Source organism: Paroedura picta, chromosome 1 (assembly GCF_049243985.1).
Source record: "Paroedura picta isolate Pp20150507F chromosome 1, Ppicta_v3.0, whole genome shotgun sequence".
Taxonomy (NCBI): Eukaryota; Metazoa; Chordata; class Lepidosauria; order Squamata; family Gekkonidae; genus Paroedura; species Paroedura picta.
The window spans coordinates 57,207,486-57,220,872 of NC_135369.1; the positions used below are offsets into that span (position 1 = coordinate 57,207,486).

Consider the following 13,387-nt stretch of genomic DNA (forward strand, 5'->3'; position numbering starts at 1 on the left):
TGAAGTATGGGATTGTTGCTGTCAACCTTAACCCAAATGAATACTAGGTGATTCTGTTAAGGTATTCTGTTATACACAGGATGGCCAAGTCTTCTGTTATAATGGGATTTTTCCTATGATCACAGTCCCTGCTGCTGCTATTATTTGGAGTTTGGGGTGGGGGTGAGGGTACTGACATCACACCAATGTTGCAACATCACTTCTGCCGCAAGCTCAGAAGCAACACTATCTAGTTGAGGCAACTCTCTAGGATTCACCGGAAAAAAATATATGTGAAAAAAATATATGTCCCATCAAAAGTGACATGTTACTTCAGATGTGACACCAATAGCATTATCTGTGCCCCTCGGTGTCTTCTGAGCATTTAGCTGACAACCTGAGTTATATACCAGTGTTCTACTGCCATACATACATTTCAAGCTTCTCCATAAGTAATTCATTCAAAGAATGAAAAGTTTTTGCTTAGTTCTTCTGGTGATGAGAAACAAATACTTATGAGCTTTCAGAGTTCCGCAGGGCCTGCAAGATGGAGCTCTTCTGCCAGGTCTATGGTTGAGGCCGTGGCATGGAAAATCAGATGGAGCCCCCAGAAGAGATTGCCACCAGGCCAACCATCACTGCTGGTTAACTGCTGGCATTTGGAGTCCCCTAAGGCATACCGGGAGGCAGCCTTAGTGGTTGTGGGGATTGGAGATAGTTGTCGCCTGGATATTTTTTACTGGGGATATTATTTTATATGTTTTTATGTGGGGGTTTTATTCTGTAACCTGCCGTGAGATGGCTTGCCGGGAGCAGTCGGAAATAAATGGAATAATAATAAACAAATAAATATGAAGTAACTTTTTCCAGCATGTTCCAACAGGGCCTGCAATTCTTCCAAGAGCTCATTCCACCAGGAAGGGGCCAGGACCATCAGCAGATTCATACTATGTCTGATTGAGTGGTCCCTTGGTAGGGTTTTTTGTCTGCAAATACTGCAGTTCTGCTGAGGGAGCATAAGATACTGATCAGCACTCCTGCCAGTTCCCTGGGTTCTGACTGGGCTGCTAATCAGGTTTTCCTGTTTGTGGGCTTCCTTGAGGTAGTTGGTTGGCCACCATGTAAACAGAATGCTGGACTGGATGGGCCTTTGCTCTGATCAAACATGACTTTTCTTATGTTTTTAGGTAATGATTGAATTCAGATAATGTTGGGTCAGGTTCACTTGAGGGCTCCCATATTTGCCTGAAATAAAGATATATGTATGCACTTCTGTGTTCAAAGACCCTTCATTCTGAGTAAATAGGCTTGAGATACTAAACAACCCAGTCTACTTTCATTTCACTCAAGAAAATGCTGCTTGGGATGACAGCAGGTCAGATTTGAGTCAATTTAACCTTTAGAAGGTGCTCCAGTCATGTGGCGCCAGAAAACAAACTTTATGATTTCATTTCAAAGGTTAGCTTATCTGAATTTACATAAGTAGTTCCACCTTTGTTGATTACCCTGCTGATTTAAGACTTAACGTATTTATCATACAGTGTTCATAAGTTTGTAGATCAAATTGGTTCAACAATAGATAAACATGGCACCAGTCTCAAAAGGGCTAACCTCGTCATGCAGCAATGGGCACACAACAAAGAAGCCAGTGGCAACACACTTCCTTTTCAACATGGAGTCTCATGTTTGTGAAATAATAACCAAAAGGAACTGTGGAGTCCAACTGTCCATTAATTCAGGTGAAATTTGCAAGTATTATTTGCTCATGTATTAGCAATGTTCTTGAGAGTTCCTTTGCAATCATTGATGGTCAAGGACTAGATGTGGAAAAAACTTCTAAGTTATGCCTCAAGTAATGCCATTACTAACTTATTGACAATTCTAGTTCAGATGTTGCAGTGGCAAAGTTTCTAGAGTCTTCTAGGTATGGGTGAAATCTATATGGCTTTATCACACATTAAGATGCAACAAAATAACAAAATCTGCTTTCCTGGTTGTTGGCTAAGAAAGGTTTGTAAAACAAAGCCCCAGTTCCCTCTTGCTTGGGCAATATTTTTAACAGAGACATCTGGGAATCACGGGTATAACATTTGACTGACATGGAGAAACTACCTAGAGGTACCTTGATGTTAGCAATTCTCCCCCCCCCCCGATGTAATGACAGAAACTTTAATACTATCCTTATCCATTGTTCCTCTTTATTTGTGAAACAGTCCTGGGGGTGAAGACTGTCCTGGCATTCCAAGATGAAATAGGGCCAATCAGGGTACAGTCAGCTTTGCTGGCCGCACCCTGATTGGCTCTCCCTCTCCACCTCCATCCTCCCTCCTTGCCTGCTCGCAGGGGGGGGAAGATTCCCTTTCCTGTGACCCACAAGGTGGTGAAAGCACTTTGCAGGCCCCAGGGAAGCAGCCGTAGCACCAGCAGGCTGCAGGGGACTGGGGGGGGGAGGCTTTGAAAGCCCATTCTTAGGCTTTGCAGCTAGTCTTCAATAAAAGTTTAACAAAGGTTGTGCCCAAGGCTGCCATGCAACTGAGCCAAAATTTAGGTTGGACTGGTCAAGTGTAACAAGAAACTGATGTGGAAGAAGTAATTCCAAAACACACACACACAGCATAATAAGATAATGCTACAGCAATAAGCAATGCTACAGCACCAGAAAGGAAACAGGGTCACGGCAAGAACCTCCATAATCTATTCAAGACAGTTAAAATACACTACAAGAAGGAATAATAGCACTGGAAGGGTACACAAAACACTGGCCACTAAATACCACACTTGTACAAGCACCTAACATAAACAACGAAGAGACATCCACAGATAGTACAAGGATGTAAATGTATAATGTTTGAGCTCTCAAAGTTCTCACAGGCACCTGGTTTCAGTGATCTGACTACAACAAAATTCCATAGCCACAATAGGGATATGATGACAGAGCATCCCACTCATGCCAACCAAGCTGGGACATCATCAGTGGGGTGAAGGGACACTAGAGGACAACAATTCAGGCCAGCTGACCAGACTCAATAGCTCTAGGGAGGATGAAGGTAGAGAAATTTCCACTGATTTGCTTACCCCATACTGTGAGTTCTCTTTTACAGGAGGCATCTATTCCAGCTGAAAACTGATGAGTACCACTTTGGTATGCACTCATCCTTCTTGATTGTAGTACAGGTTGTGTGGGGATAAATGTAAAGATTTAGGACCTACAGCTGACTCACAACTTAGAAACTCACTTATTACCTTAATTGTGCTTTTGGTTTCATACCTAAAAGGAAACTGACTGGCTGCACTTTTAAAAGCTTACAAATGTCTTTGCAAACGGATAATGGATTGTGAACAGTTCATTCATTACAGAGCCAGGCTGCTCTGATAATCTGATTAGCTAACATCAGCTGAGCACAGAAAGACTTGAGAGCTGACTGCTGATGGGAAATTCAGTCTGAGTTAACATGGACAGAGTACTGGGAGATGTTGGCAAGGATGAGTAGACAGTTAGGTGAAGACTCTTATTCAGACCAGAAAAGGGGACTTCCTGCCCCAGTCAAAACAGGGCAATAGCTCTGAAGAGTGGAAAGATCCCTGGTTTGTCGTGGTTAGAAACTGCCTTTTGAAACCTGAAAGATAAGTAAAGATCAAGGAAGCATAGGTACTAGATAGAGTGTATCAGCCTTCTGAAGATCGAGAGTTAGTGAATACTCAAAATGTACTGAAGTGTTTGGGAGAAACTCGAACAAAAGCCTCTCATCTTAAAGATCCTAAATCACTGGGAATATATATTCACTATATTCACTAAATATATTCACTAAAGTCTGCATGTACTGATTTACTTCAGAGTTCTGTATTGAGTCCCCTGAGGAATTGTATCCCTGATTTCGCTTGAACTTTATCCTCAGTTGAATAAAATATTTTATTAATTTGGAATCTTAAGACACCTCAAGTGCCATTTAAGTTTAAGACGGAACTTGATTCTTTCCTCAGGTTCCTAGTCCGAGCCAACACTCAAAATATCATACTGTGATGGGGTGAGACAGCCAGAATTCCTCAGGAAAGAAGAAAACAAATAACTAGGTGGCTCAGTCACAAAAGGGGAGGAGGGAAAATCTGGACTCTGAGGGAGGGCAGTGTACTAAGGAGTCATAGAAACTTTCAGTAAGGCCATGTTCTACAAACATTCATTTTCAAATTTTCAAACATTTCTCCCTGTTGAGAGAAATGATCTCACAACTTTTCCTTCGTTCCTCAACTTGAACTATGCAAGAGGTAAAGAAGATTGCAGCAGCAGATCATGCATGCAAGAGAGCATCTGGGATCATTATCCCTACCACTTGTATAAGCTCTACATCAAGAATTTTAATGTTTACCTGCAGAGATGTTGAACCAGTGCTGAGACTTGTTAGGAGTGCTGAATCTGACAAATGTCAGTTTCTCAGGCCAGACCACGTGTGCTGTAAAACGTAATGCCAGGTACCAGAGATACAACTTCATAAAGGACAATAGCTGGTAAGCTCTGAGTTGGTGTGACTTTACTCTATGAGGCCCCATGGGCTAGAGAGCGGATGCAGAAGAGCCAGCAGTGCAGTGGGGAAGAAGCGCCTTCTCCAGCCTGCTCCCACCACCAATATTGTGACAAAGGTGGAGAATTTACAGTGATTATATATCTGTCACAATTTTGGTTCTGCATTGTTGTTGGGTTACTGTGTTTTTACACTACTTTATTGTAACTATTGTTTTTACATGTAACCTGCCATGAGCTGGCTTTGCCGAGAGTGGTGGGAAATAAATCCAATAACGATGATGATGCTGAATAACTCTAATAGTAACTTCAGCATTTAAAGCTCTGCTTAACAGGGCACCTTTTAAAATCAATACATTGTTTAAAAATATTTTCTTGCATACACTCAGCTTATCTTCGTGACTAAAGATAAGTGGAGATTCATATGTTGTACTGGCAGATGCTGCCAGAGCAACTTTAGAAAAATATCTTCACAGTCAGTCAGATCTCCAGTGGCAACTTAGAAGCCATGGTGGGCAAAAAAACCCATCCTGCCCCACCCACTTTCTAAAAACATTGCGTAGGTGCTAAGAAAGGTCTCAGCAGACACGGAGGATCTCTGCCTTAGCCATTACTGGCATGGCTTCTCTCGGCTTGCCAAACATGGGTAGGAGGTGGTGGCACATGACTTTTGCTCTGGCAATATTTTCTTCTCGCCAGGCTGTTTATGCTATGGAATTGATTGCCTGGCCCAAATGACACCTTCTCCCCACATTCAATACACACACAAGTACTCTTATCTGGGATACAAGTGAATAGGAAGAGCTGTGGTCCTGGCAATTCTACTTAGAATTGTTATTAGTTGAAAGATGTGTATCTCCTCTTCAGCTTGAAAGCTGATTGGTCTTTTACTGTTTTCAATCTGAAAGATGCTCACCCCTGATCAGATAGAACTAGAAACAATACATTCCCCCTCTTAGCAATATCAGAAGTAATACGTATGATGTTAGCTTTTATTTCTACTTATCATTACCTTATAACTTCTGCCTGCAAACCCCAATACAAATAAGGCTACATCTGTCAAGTAAGTACATAATTAAAATTAAGGGAATCAGGAAAATACTCAAAAATAGAGTAATATTCTTGAGACCAGTAACAATGTAGCCAGGTGCTTTGAAATCCCACTGATTTAAATGGGAGTGCTACAGTATAATCCTATACAGATTTATGTCCTAAGCCTGTTGAGGAAGAGCCTCTTGTGGCACAGAGTGGTAAGGCAGCAGACATGCAGTCTGAAAGCTCTGCCCATGAGGCTGGGAGTTCAATCCCAGCAGCCAGCTCAAGGTTGACTCAGCCTTCCATCCTTCCGAGATCGGTAAAATGAGTACCCAGCTTGCTGGGGGGTAAACGATAATGACTGGGGAAGGCACTGGCAAACCACCCCGTATTGAGTCTGCCATGAAAATGCTAGAGGGCATCACCCCAAGGGTCAGACATGACCCAGTGCTTACACAGGGGTTACCTTTACCTTTTTAAAAGCCTATTGACTTCCAGTCAATGCTTAACTTGGGTTGTATTATAGTGAATACATTTTTTCATAAGGGAAGGCCAACTGTTGAGGAATTTTTATATTCTAGTTTTATTAATTTTGTATGCATAAAGTGTTGATCACTATATGCTCAAGGCTATGTATCGTGTCTAAAATCAATTGAATTTGCCAGAAATGTCAGGGGAAAGAGTACCTATTATCTGCATTACTTATCTCTCTGATAAGTACTTGCACAAGAAACACTAGTTTAACAATGGAATCTTCAGTGCTGTAGATCTGTCCAAGGACCAGTGACGTTTTTACTTTTCCCCTTTGAAAGGCAAATACACACACACAGCTAGGCCACATCACCGGCCACTTCTGAATATCTCTAAGGTTCAAAAGACCTTTACTATGTCTTACAAATAGGGTCACCAACCTCCAGTTGAGATTTTGAGATTGTCCAGAATTATAAATGATCTCCAGATCAATTGCCCTGGAGAAAATGGCTGCTCTGGAAGGTGGACTCTGTGACATTATGACCATTTATGCACTGGAGGTTTCATGCCAGGCTGCAGGCTGGAGCTTTAGTCGTGGCAGGTTGCCCCATCTCTTCCTGCACCCACCTCATCCGCCCTCGATTTGTGCTCCTGCCTGGGAGGTGGGGCAGTGAAATTCCCAGTGCATAAACGGTCTATATTTGACGGAGGTTCCGCCCTTCCCCAAAACCCACCTTTCTGAGGCTCCACCCCCCAATTCTAGGAATTTGCCAAGCCAGAATTGGTAACCCTAATCACAAAGGCAGTTGCGTCTGTCCCCCCACCCCCCACCAAATACAAGTCCAATGGCTGCTTATGTTTGTGGAACCAGGTAGACAGCTTTTTGTATCTAGGCATTATTATTTCATATTTGGTAGCAAATGCTTATCGTATTGCATTTCAAAAACAATACTATATACACTTTTTTTTCTGCAGTTACCTTAAGACTGCTAAAGTAACACTTGTTCATTAAAAACCTATAGTTTCAGGATAGTACTGAATGTAGCAAATAAAGTCACAGGCCCCTAAAAATCAATGCACTATTTTTAGTACCTGCTATTTTTCCCCCTTCCTTTACCAAGTTTTAGACAGAGATAATGGCTGCACAGAAGCATTGTAGGAGATATAGATAGTCATCCCTCATAGAAACCATCATCCAAGAAAATAATTTAAAGAAAAGTAACCATGAGAGTCAGTGCTTCAGCAGACATCTAATACTCTTGTCATTTTCTTCACTACACAGGCTACGCATATATATGAAAATTTGGACTAGTGAAACTGCAACTCTTTGTTTAAGATTAAGAGTTTCTTCCTCAACTGTGATTTTGCAGTCTCCTGTTACACTATGGCACCTTAGACTGGCAGAAGAGGAAGGCTGGCTAGGACTCAAGAGAAGGTGCTTTTGGAAGACTTTTTACAGAAGAATCAATAATTTTTCTGTTTTGAAACAGGGAAGCAACTTCCTCCAAACTAGTTTGTCCATTTCCCCCCTTTTCCATGTTATTTTCCTGCTGAATTTTCCAGAACTACCTTATCAGTTATTTTGTTAAGCCCAATGGGTCCCCTTTGGGCAGAGATGCAATTCAGGGGGGGGGGGGATCTTGTAACAGTGAGCTGTAACTGATGGTAGTTGGATCCTTAACAATTTTAAGACTATATAAAAGATATGACTAGACACTCTAAATATGCACCATACTATATTTGTAATACTGTAAGCAAAGCGTAAAGCCCTTTGAATTACATTATGGATATTCTGATCCAAGTAAATCTTCAGAACAGGACATACAAAATACCCCAGAAGTGCAGTGTCAACAGCCATGAAGTCACACTGCCATGGAGATGATAGCAAAGCCCAAATGTTTAAGATTTTTTTTTTGGGGGGGGGGGGTAATCTGAAGTAGCTGATAACTTGACAAAGTCTATAGTAGCCTCCCAGAAATGATGCATCTATTGATAATGGAGTTCTAATCAGTTCCCCTCCTTCTGTTAGTCGGTGAGTTGAGAAGAGGGTAACAACATTATAAATCATAGTTTACATAAGAACTGAATTCAGCTTGGTTGTTAAACAAGGCAGTACAGCTTAAAACATGTGAACATGTTTGTTAAAAAAGGGGGGGGAAGACCTAATGTTACATACGAGGGACAAAAAGTGGCCATGTTGCTGCTGTGTCATGTAAGGAGGTGTTGCTTGCTTTTGTTCCCCAGCAGCAGCAGTCTTAGCATCTCAGAACACTGGTCTGAAATACCCCCTGACTTTGGGAAGTGGTTTTCCATGGGATACAGCAGATGTTCATAAACACACAGCTCCTTGAATCCCAGGCAGCATTTTTCAGTGTTCACATAGGAGTGGCATAAGAACAGAGAAAACAAACACTTTCTGCTGGAAGACATTTTTGACTTATCTTTTACAGTTAAAATGTGGAAAACAGTAGAGGCGTAATAGCACTATTGTCATAAAAATCTGTGTGTTCCTATACAATTTTGTATAACATGATCAAGCACAATAAAGTAAAAAAATGATTTCAGGTATAGAAAAAAAACCCAACTAAGAAACACACTTCTTGGGTTATCTTTGGGTGAGAGAAGTATAATCAAGCACTGACCTTGAATTGTCCTTTTGAAGAAAGCCTTGCAGGCCTCACAGGAAGCCACCCCATAGTGGTACCCTGACGCTATGTCACCACACACCAAACACAGTCTTTTGGGCATTGAGTTCAGCATGTATTCACACTTGGTTTGTGAATCTTCAGCGATGGTACTGGAGCAGTCATCATATCGTTTCCTGACGGGCCCATTCCCCCCAAGACCTGGGGCAGAAGGGTAGAGTGGTGGTGAATCTAGCCCATTCTGGTGTCCATTCATGGTTGAACTGTAGCTCCCACTGGCGTCAGAGGAGCCACCAGGGCTGTGGTGATTGATGCTATCCGTCAAGGAAGCAGGGCTCGATGGTTCCGTCTTGATATATGACGAGCAGCTAGAATCAATGTGTCGATCCTTGCTTGACATTCTGCAGAGAAGCCTGCATTGTAAAAGGGGTGAAAGAGAAGTTTTTGTGCATTAAAAACAATGCTCTTTAAAGGCAGCACTGCAAGGCGAAGGCCCGTACATCATTCATTCATTAGTCAATACCTCTTGTTCTACCTGAAGGTAATCAGCATAAGGGCATGACAGAGCTTTATCAAGGCTTCAGACAGGCAGTAAACAAAAACTTCCAAGAGACTGGATCCATTTTGCTCTATGCTCCCCTCTTCTAGAGCCCCAACAATTTCCCTTAAATCCACTCTCTAAATTATAAGGTTACCATAATGGAAGACACTGAACCTACTACCCTGGAGGTTCTCATCCCTGTTCCCGCACCCCATTTACAGAAATGATGCTACCAAAGGAAGTCAAGCTTATGTATACCAGGGAATATTTTGGTCTATAATTACTGTTTGGCAGCCTATTTTGTTATATCACTACCTGCCTGAACAATGGCTAGGTTCCTGAAGTTAAGGGGTGAGTCTTGCATTATTTTAGTAATTTTTTTTACAAAGATGCTATTTAGTAGCAGAACATTTCATGCGCCCAACAAATAATTAATGTTTGGATCCAGTTTTACAAATGTTTGTAGCATTGTTCAATTAGTGTTGTTTATAATTGCTTTTTAGCAAATGCATCCATAAAAGTTTGTTACAAGGGGTAAATGGGCCCTTAGGAGGAGTATGAGGGAAATATATGGGTTGGTAGTTTGAGGGGCGAAATCAGCAGAAATCACCACCTCCATCTTTCCAAAACAGAAATGCCATTCCTTTAGAGGAACTTGACATGACAGAGGAGTTTTTGCAGGTATCTTAAGTAGAAAGTGTAAAGCTAGCACCTTAAAGGCTCATGTGAAAGTTTATGCTGGAATAAATTTTGTTAGTGTCATTGGACACTAGTTTTATTTTGCTGCTACTGACGAGCATGGCTACCCATGCAGAAGTTGAGAGAGTATTAACCAGTATTATGTGCCTTGAAGAGACACCATAATGAACAACATGTTATATAAAGGCTTTTGCAGTCTTCCTAAAATACAACAAAGACCATTCTAAGCATTATATGGAGGCAAACCCAAGTAATTCTATCATCTGTAGACAGCTTTCTGACAAGTCATGTCCCTGTTTGATATACATGTTTTACTTCAAAACTTAAACACCATCTGAGGTATACAGTGTAAATTTAAATAACAGTGTGAGGAGTGCCCTAACCCCTCATACATACACATAGCCAGGAGTGAATTTTAACCAGACATTCAAAAGCTGTGATTCAGTCAAGATTTTACCCAATTAGCTGTCTACTATGAGCAGATTAATCAATTAATTATATCACAATATTTACATATTGTGACATTTTAGTAAATGTTCTCAGAATCATGGCTGATATTAATCTTATTTATTTATTTATTTATTTATATTTATATTCCGCCCTTCCCTATGGCTCTGGGATATACTTAAGTATATCCCATGCTGTGATGTTTTTAAGTCTTTTAATGGGAGTTTTAATGGGGTTTTAAGACACTGTAACCCGCCACGAGCCATTTGGGAGTGGCGGGAAATAAATCAAAATCAAAATCAAAATCAAAATCAAAATCAAAATCAAAATCAAAATCAAAATCAAAATCAAAATCAAAATCAAAATCAAAATCATAATGTTTAAGTATAATGTTTTAAAAAGTTACACGTAGGAACAAAATAGTTTTTGGCTCTCCTAGGTTTGAAAATATAATAAAATGTGTGATAAAACTGAAAGGTTCTATTCTATAAACTTGTGAGTGAGCAGCAACAGGTATATCAGTGCTTGGTTCTTGTGGACCTTTCTTTCATGCCCAGGGAAATGCCTATTGCCATTCTGTGGTCTGGAGGGAAATTTCTTCCAGGCATGAACTGGGTGGGCAGGCAGTTGTGAGTTTCCTGCATTCTGCAGGAGGTGTACAAGAGGACCCTGGAGGACGTTTCAACTTCATGATTCTATGATTCTATTTTCTCTGTTAGCCAGTGGCTAACACAAAGTTTACTAATTTCACTAATGAGAGCCCCCACACACACACACCTGCACAGCTCTGTGCTGCTTTCTCCTTCCATCCAGTTTAAACTGGGTGGCAGGAGAGTTTCTTATTGACTAATTCAATATATTTGTGTAACATTTTACCAAGACTGAGCAAGGACTCCTGTAGTCCAAAATGGCATGGCCAGCTTGTTCGTCTTTTCTGTTTGCTTTTGGCCACATTAGTTGACCAAGTGACTTTTTCTCCTGCTAATACTGTTCATGTATGCTTGGTGATATTACACAAGAGGTATAAATCAATTGAAATTGAGATTTATTTATTTTTTGCGCCATTACAAAGTTATTCTTTGTTTTGGGTTTTTTTAACTGACATTTCTTCTGTTTGGGTTTATTGGAACCATTTTTTTTTTTAGTATTTCAAAAAAATCCTGTATTTGAATACCATACTAGTATTAGGATCTAAAGTTTTAAAGAAACCATGAATTGGTTGGGGATCGAATAAACCTGAACCAAAAATACAAGAGATGGATGGACCCCTAATTACAATCAAAGCCTTATCCTTAACTATTGGCATAAAATATAGCCATAAGAGGACAAACTTCTTACAGAAATGAAGAGGGGGGGAAAGGGAGAAAACGGTGCCAGGCATTCCTTCATATTGAGGAATGGGAACTTCTGCATTTAGAAAGAGAGCAAATCTGTGAATACCAGTCCTTGGAGGCAGAGGGGAGGCCTGGATTTCTATGCTTTTTTTTTGTTGTAGTGGTGGTGGCCAACTGCCATGTGAAAGAGGAGGCTGGATCAGATGGACCACTGCTCTGATTTAACAGCTCTTCTTTTCTGATCTAGTGCCACATTAATAAACTGATGGATGCCATGGCTCTTATATTCTACACATTGTCTTCTAAGGCATGTCTACTGAGTAATTTTTCGGTTTCTGCACCACGCCATCTCAAGGAGAAGAAAATTTAAGAAAAAACTTGTAAGACATAGAAAAAGAAACTGCCCACTAAGTACTTAAGAGAGCCAGTTTGGTGTAGTGGCTAGGAGTGCGGACTTCTAATCAGGCATGCCAGGTTCGATTCTGCACTCCTCCACATGCAACCAGCTGGGTGACCTTGGGCTCGCCACAGCACTGATAAAATTGTTCTGACTGAGCAGTGATATCAGTGCTCTCTCAGCCTCACCCACCCCACAGGGTGTTTGTTGTGGGGAGAGGAATGGGAAGGCGACTGTAAGCCGCTTTGAGCCTCCTTCGGGTAGGGAAAAGCGGCATATAAGAACCAACTCTTCTTCTTCTTCTTCTTAAAATGTACTTAAAGCCATGCAACACAAGGAAGTCTTACAACGCCTCACGAAGACAGAAAGTGAGACTTTGCAGCCACTAAAAACAACTCTTTACATACCCTTGCAGCCTGAATAGCCAACTATAAAAAGTCTTTAAACATATATTGCTTTGGATACCTGACTGTATGTTCCTTTCCTCGTGAACTTTCCAACCTACTTTCTTTCTCCTCTGCCTTGCACTTAGCACTCTTAATTAAATGTTATAATTAATAAATAGCTCTCTCTTGTCTCTCTACTCACACTCTAGGTGAAGTACTTTTCTCTAGTCAACATTTGAAAGAAAGTGGATTGGTGCTGACTTACAGCAGCTCTGTGAATTTCTTTTAATTTAGAGTACTTACACTATCGCTCGACTTATTACCTTATAATTACAGGACAGCTCTCACATATATTATGATCTGAAGCTAGAATGTGAAGTTATTAGGGTACTAAAACATGATCTTCTTCCCACCTCTCCTCCTGACACAAGATTTTATATAGCTATGATTAAAATACCAAATAATTCTCCATCTACCAATTACAGATTCTGATAAGAGTGCTTGGTACCACTGTGTTAAAACTTCTCTCATTTTTTTCAGTAAGATTATAATTATTGTGGACAACTGAGGAAAGATGGCTACATCACACTGGAATTGAATTTTTGTTCCTCTTATTTGCGTCCTGAGTAGGACAGCCAACCTAAAGGTGGGGCCTGGAGATCTCTGAGAGATCAGTTCCCCTGGAGATAAGGGCTACTTTAGAGGGCAGACTCTATGGCATTATACCCCACAAAGGTCTCTCCCCTTCCTAAAGCCTACCCTATCCAGATTTAATTGGCAAATCTCCAGGCATTTCCTAATCTAGAGTTGGCATCCCAAGTTTGAGATCAGTGACTTATAAACTACTGAATCGTATTTTAAATGGCAAATCAATTGAACCCATTTTGCCTTCTAATATTAACTGGTAATGCAATATCAAGTGGGAAAGATGTACAAT

At 40.8% G+C, this 13,387-nt stretch overlaps 1 protein-coding gene across 11 annotated transcripts in view; it reads right to left on the reverse strand.

The window, feature by feature from the left end:
• The window catches only part of ESRRG (estrogen related receptor gamma), a 619,420-nt gene that overhangs the window by 192,473 nt on the left and 413,560 nt on the right, over positions 1–13,387 (reverse strand). For all 11 annotated transcript variants that reach the window (XM_077339358.1, XM_077339350.1, XM_077339409.1 and 8 more), the window contains one exon: positions 8,644–9,059. In XM_077339358.1, coding sequence (XP_077195473.1) covers positions 8,644–9,046 — 403 coding nt within the window. In that variant the 5' untranslated portion in view covers positions 9,047–9,059. The remainder of the gene's footprint in view (positions 1–8,643; positions 9,060–13,387) is intronic.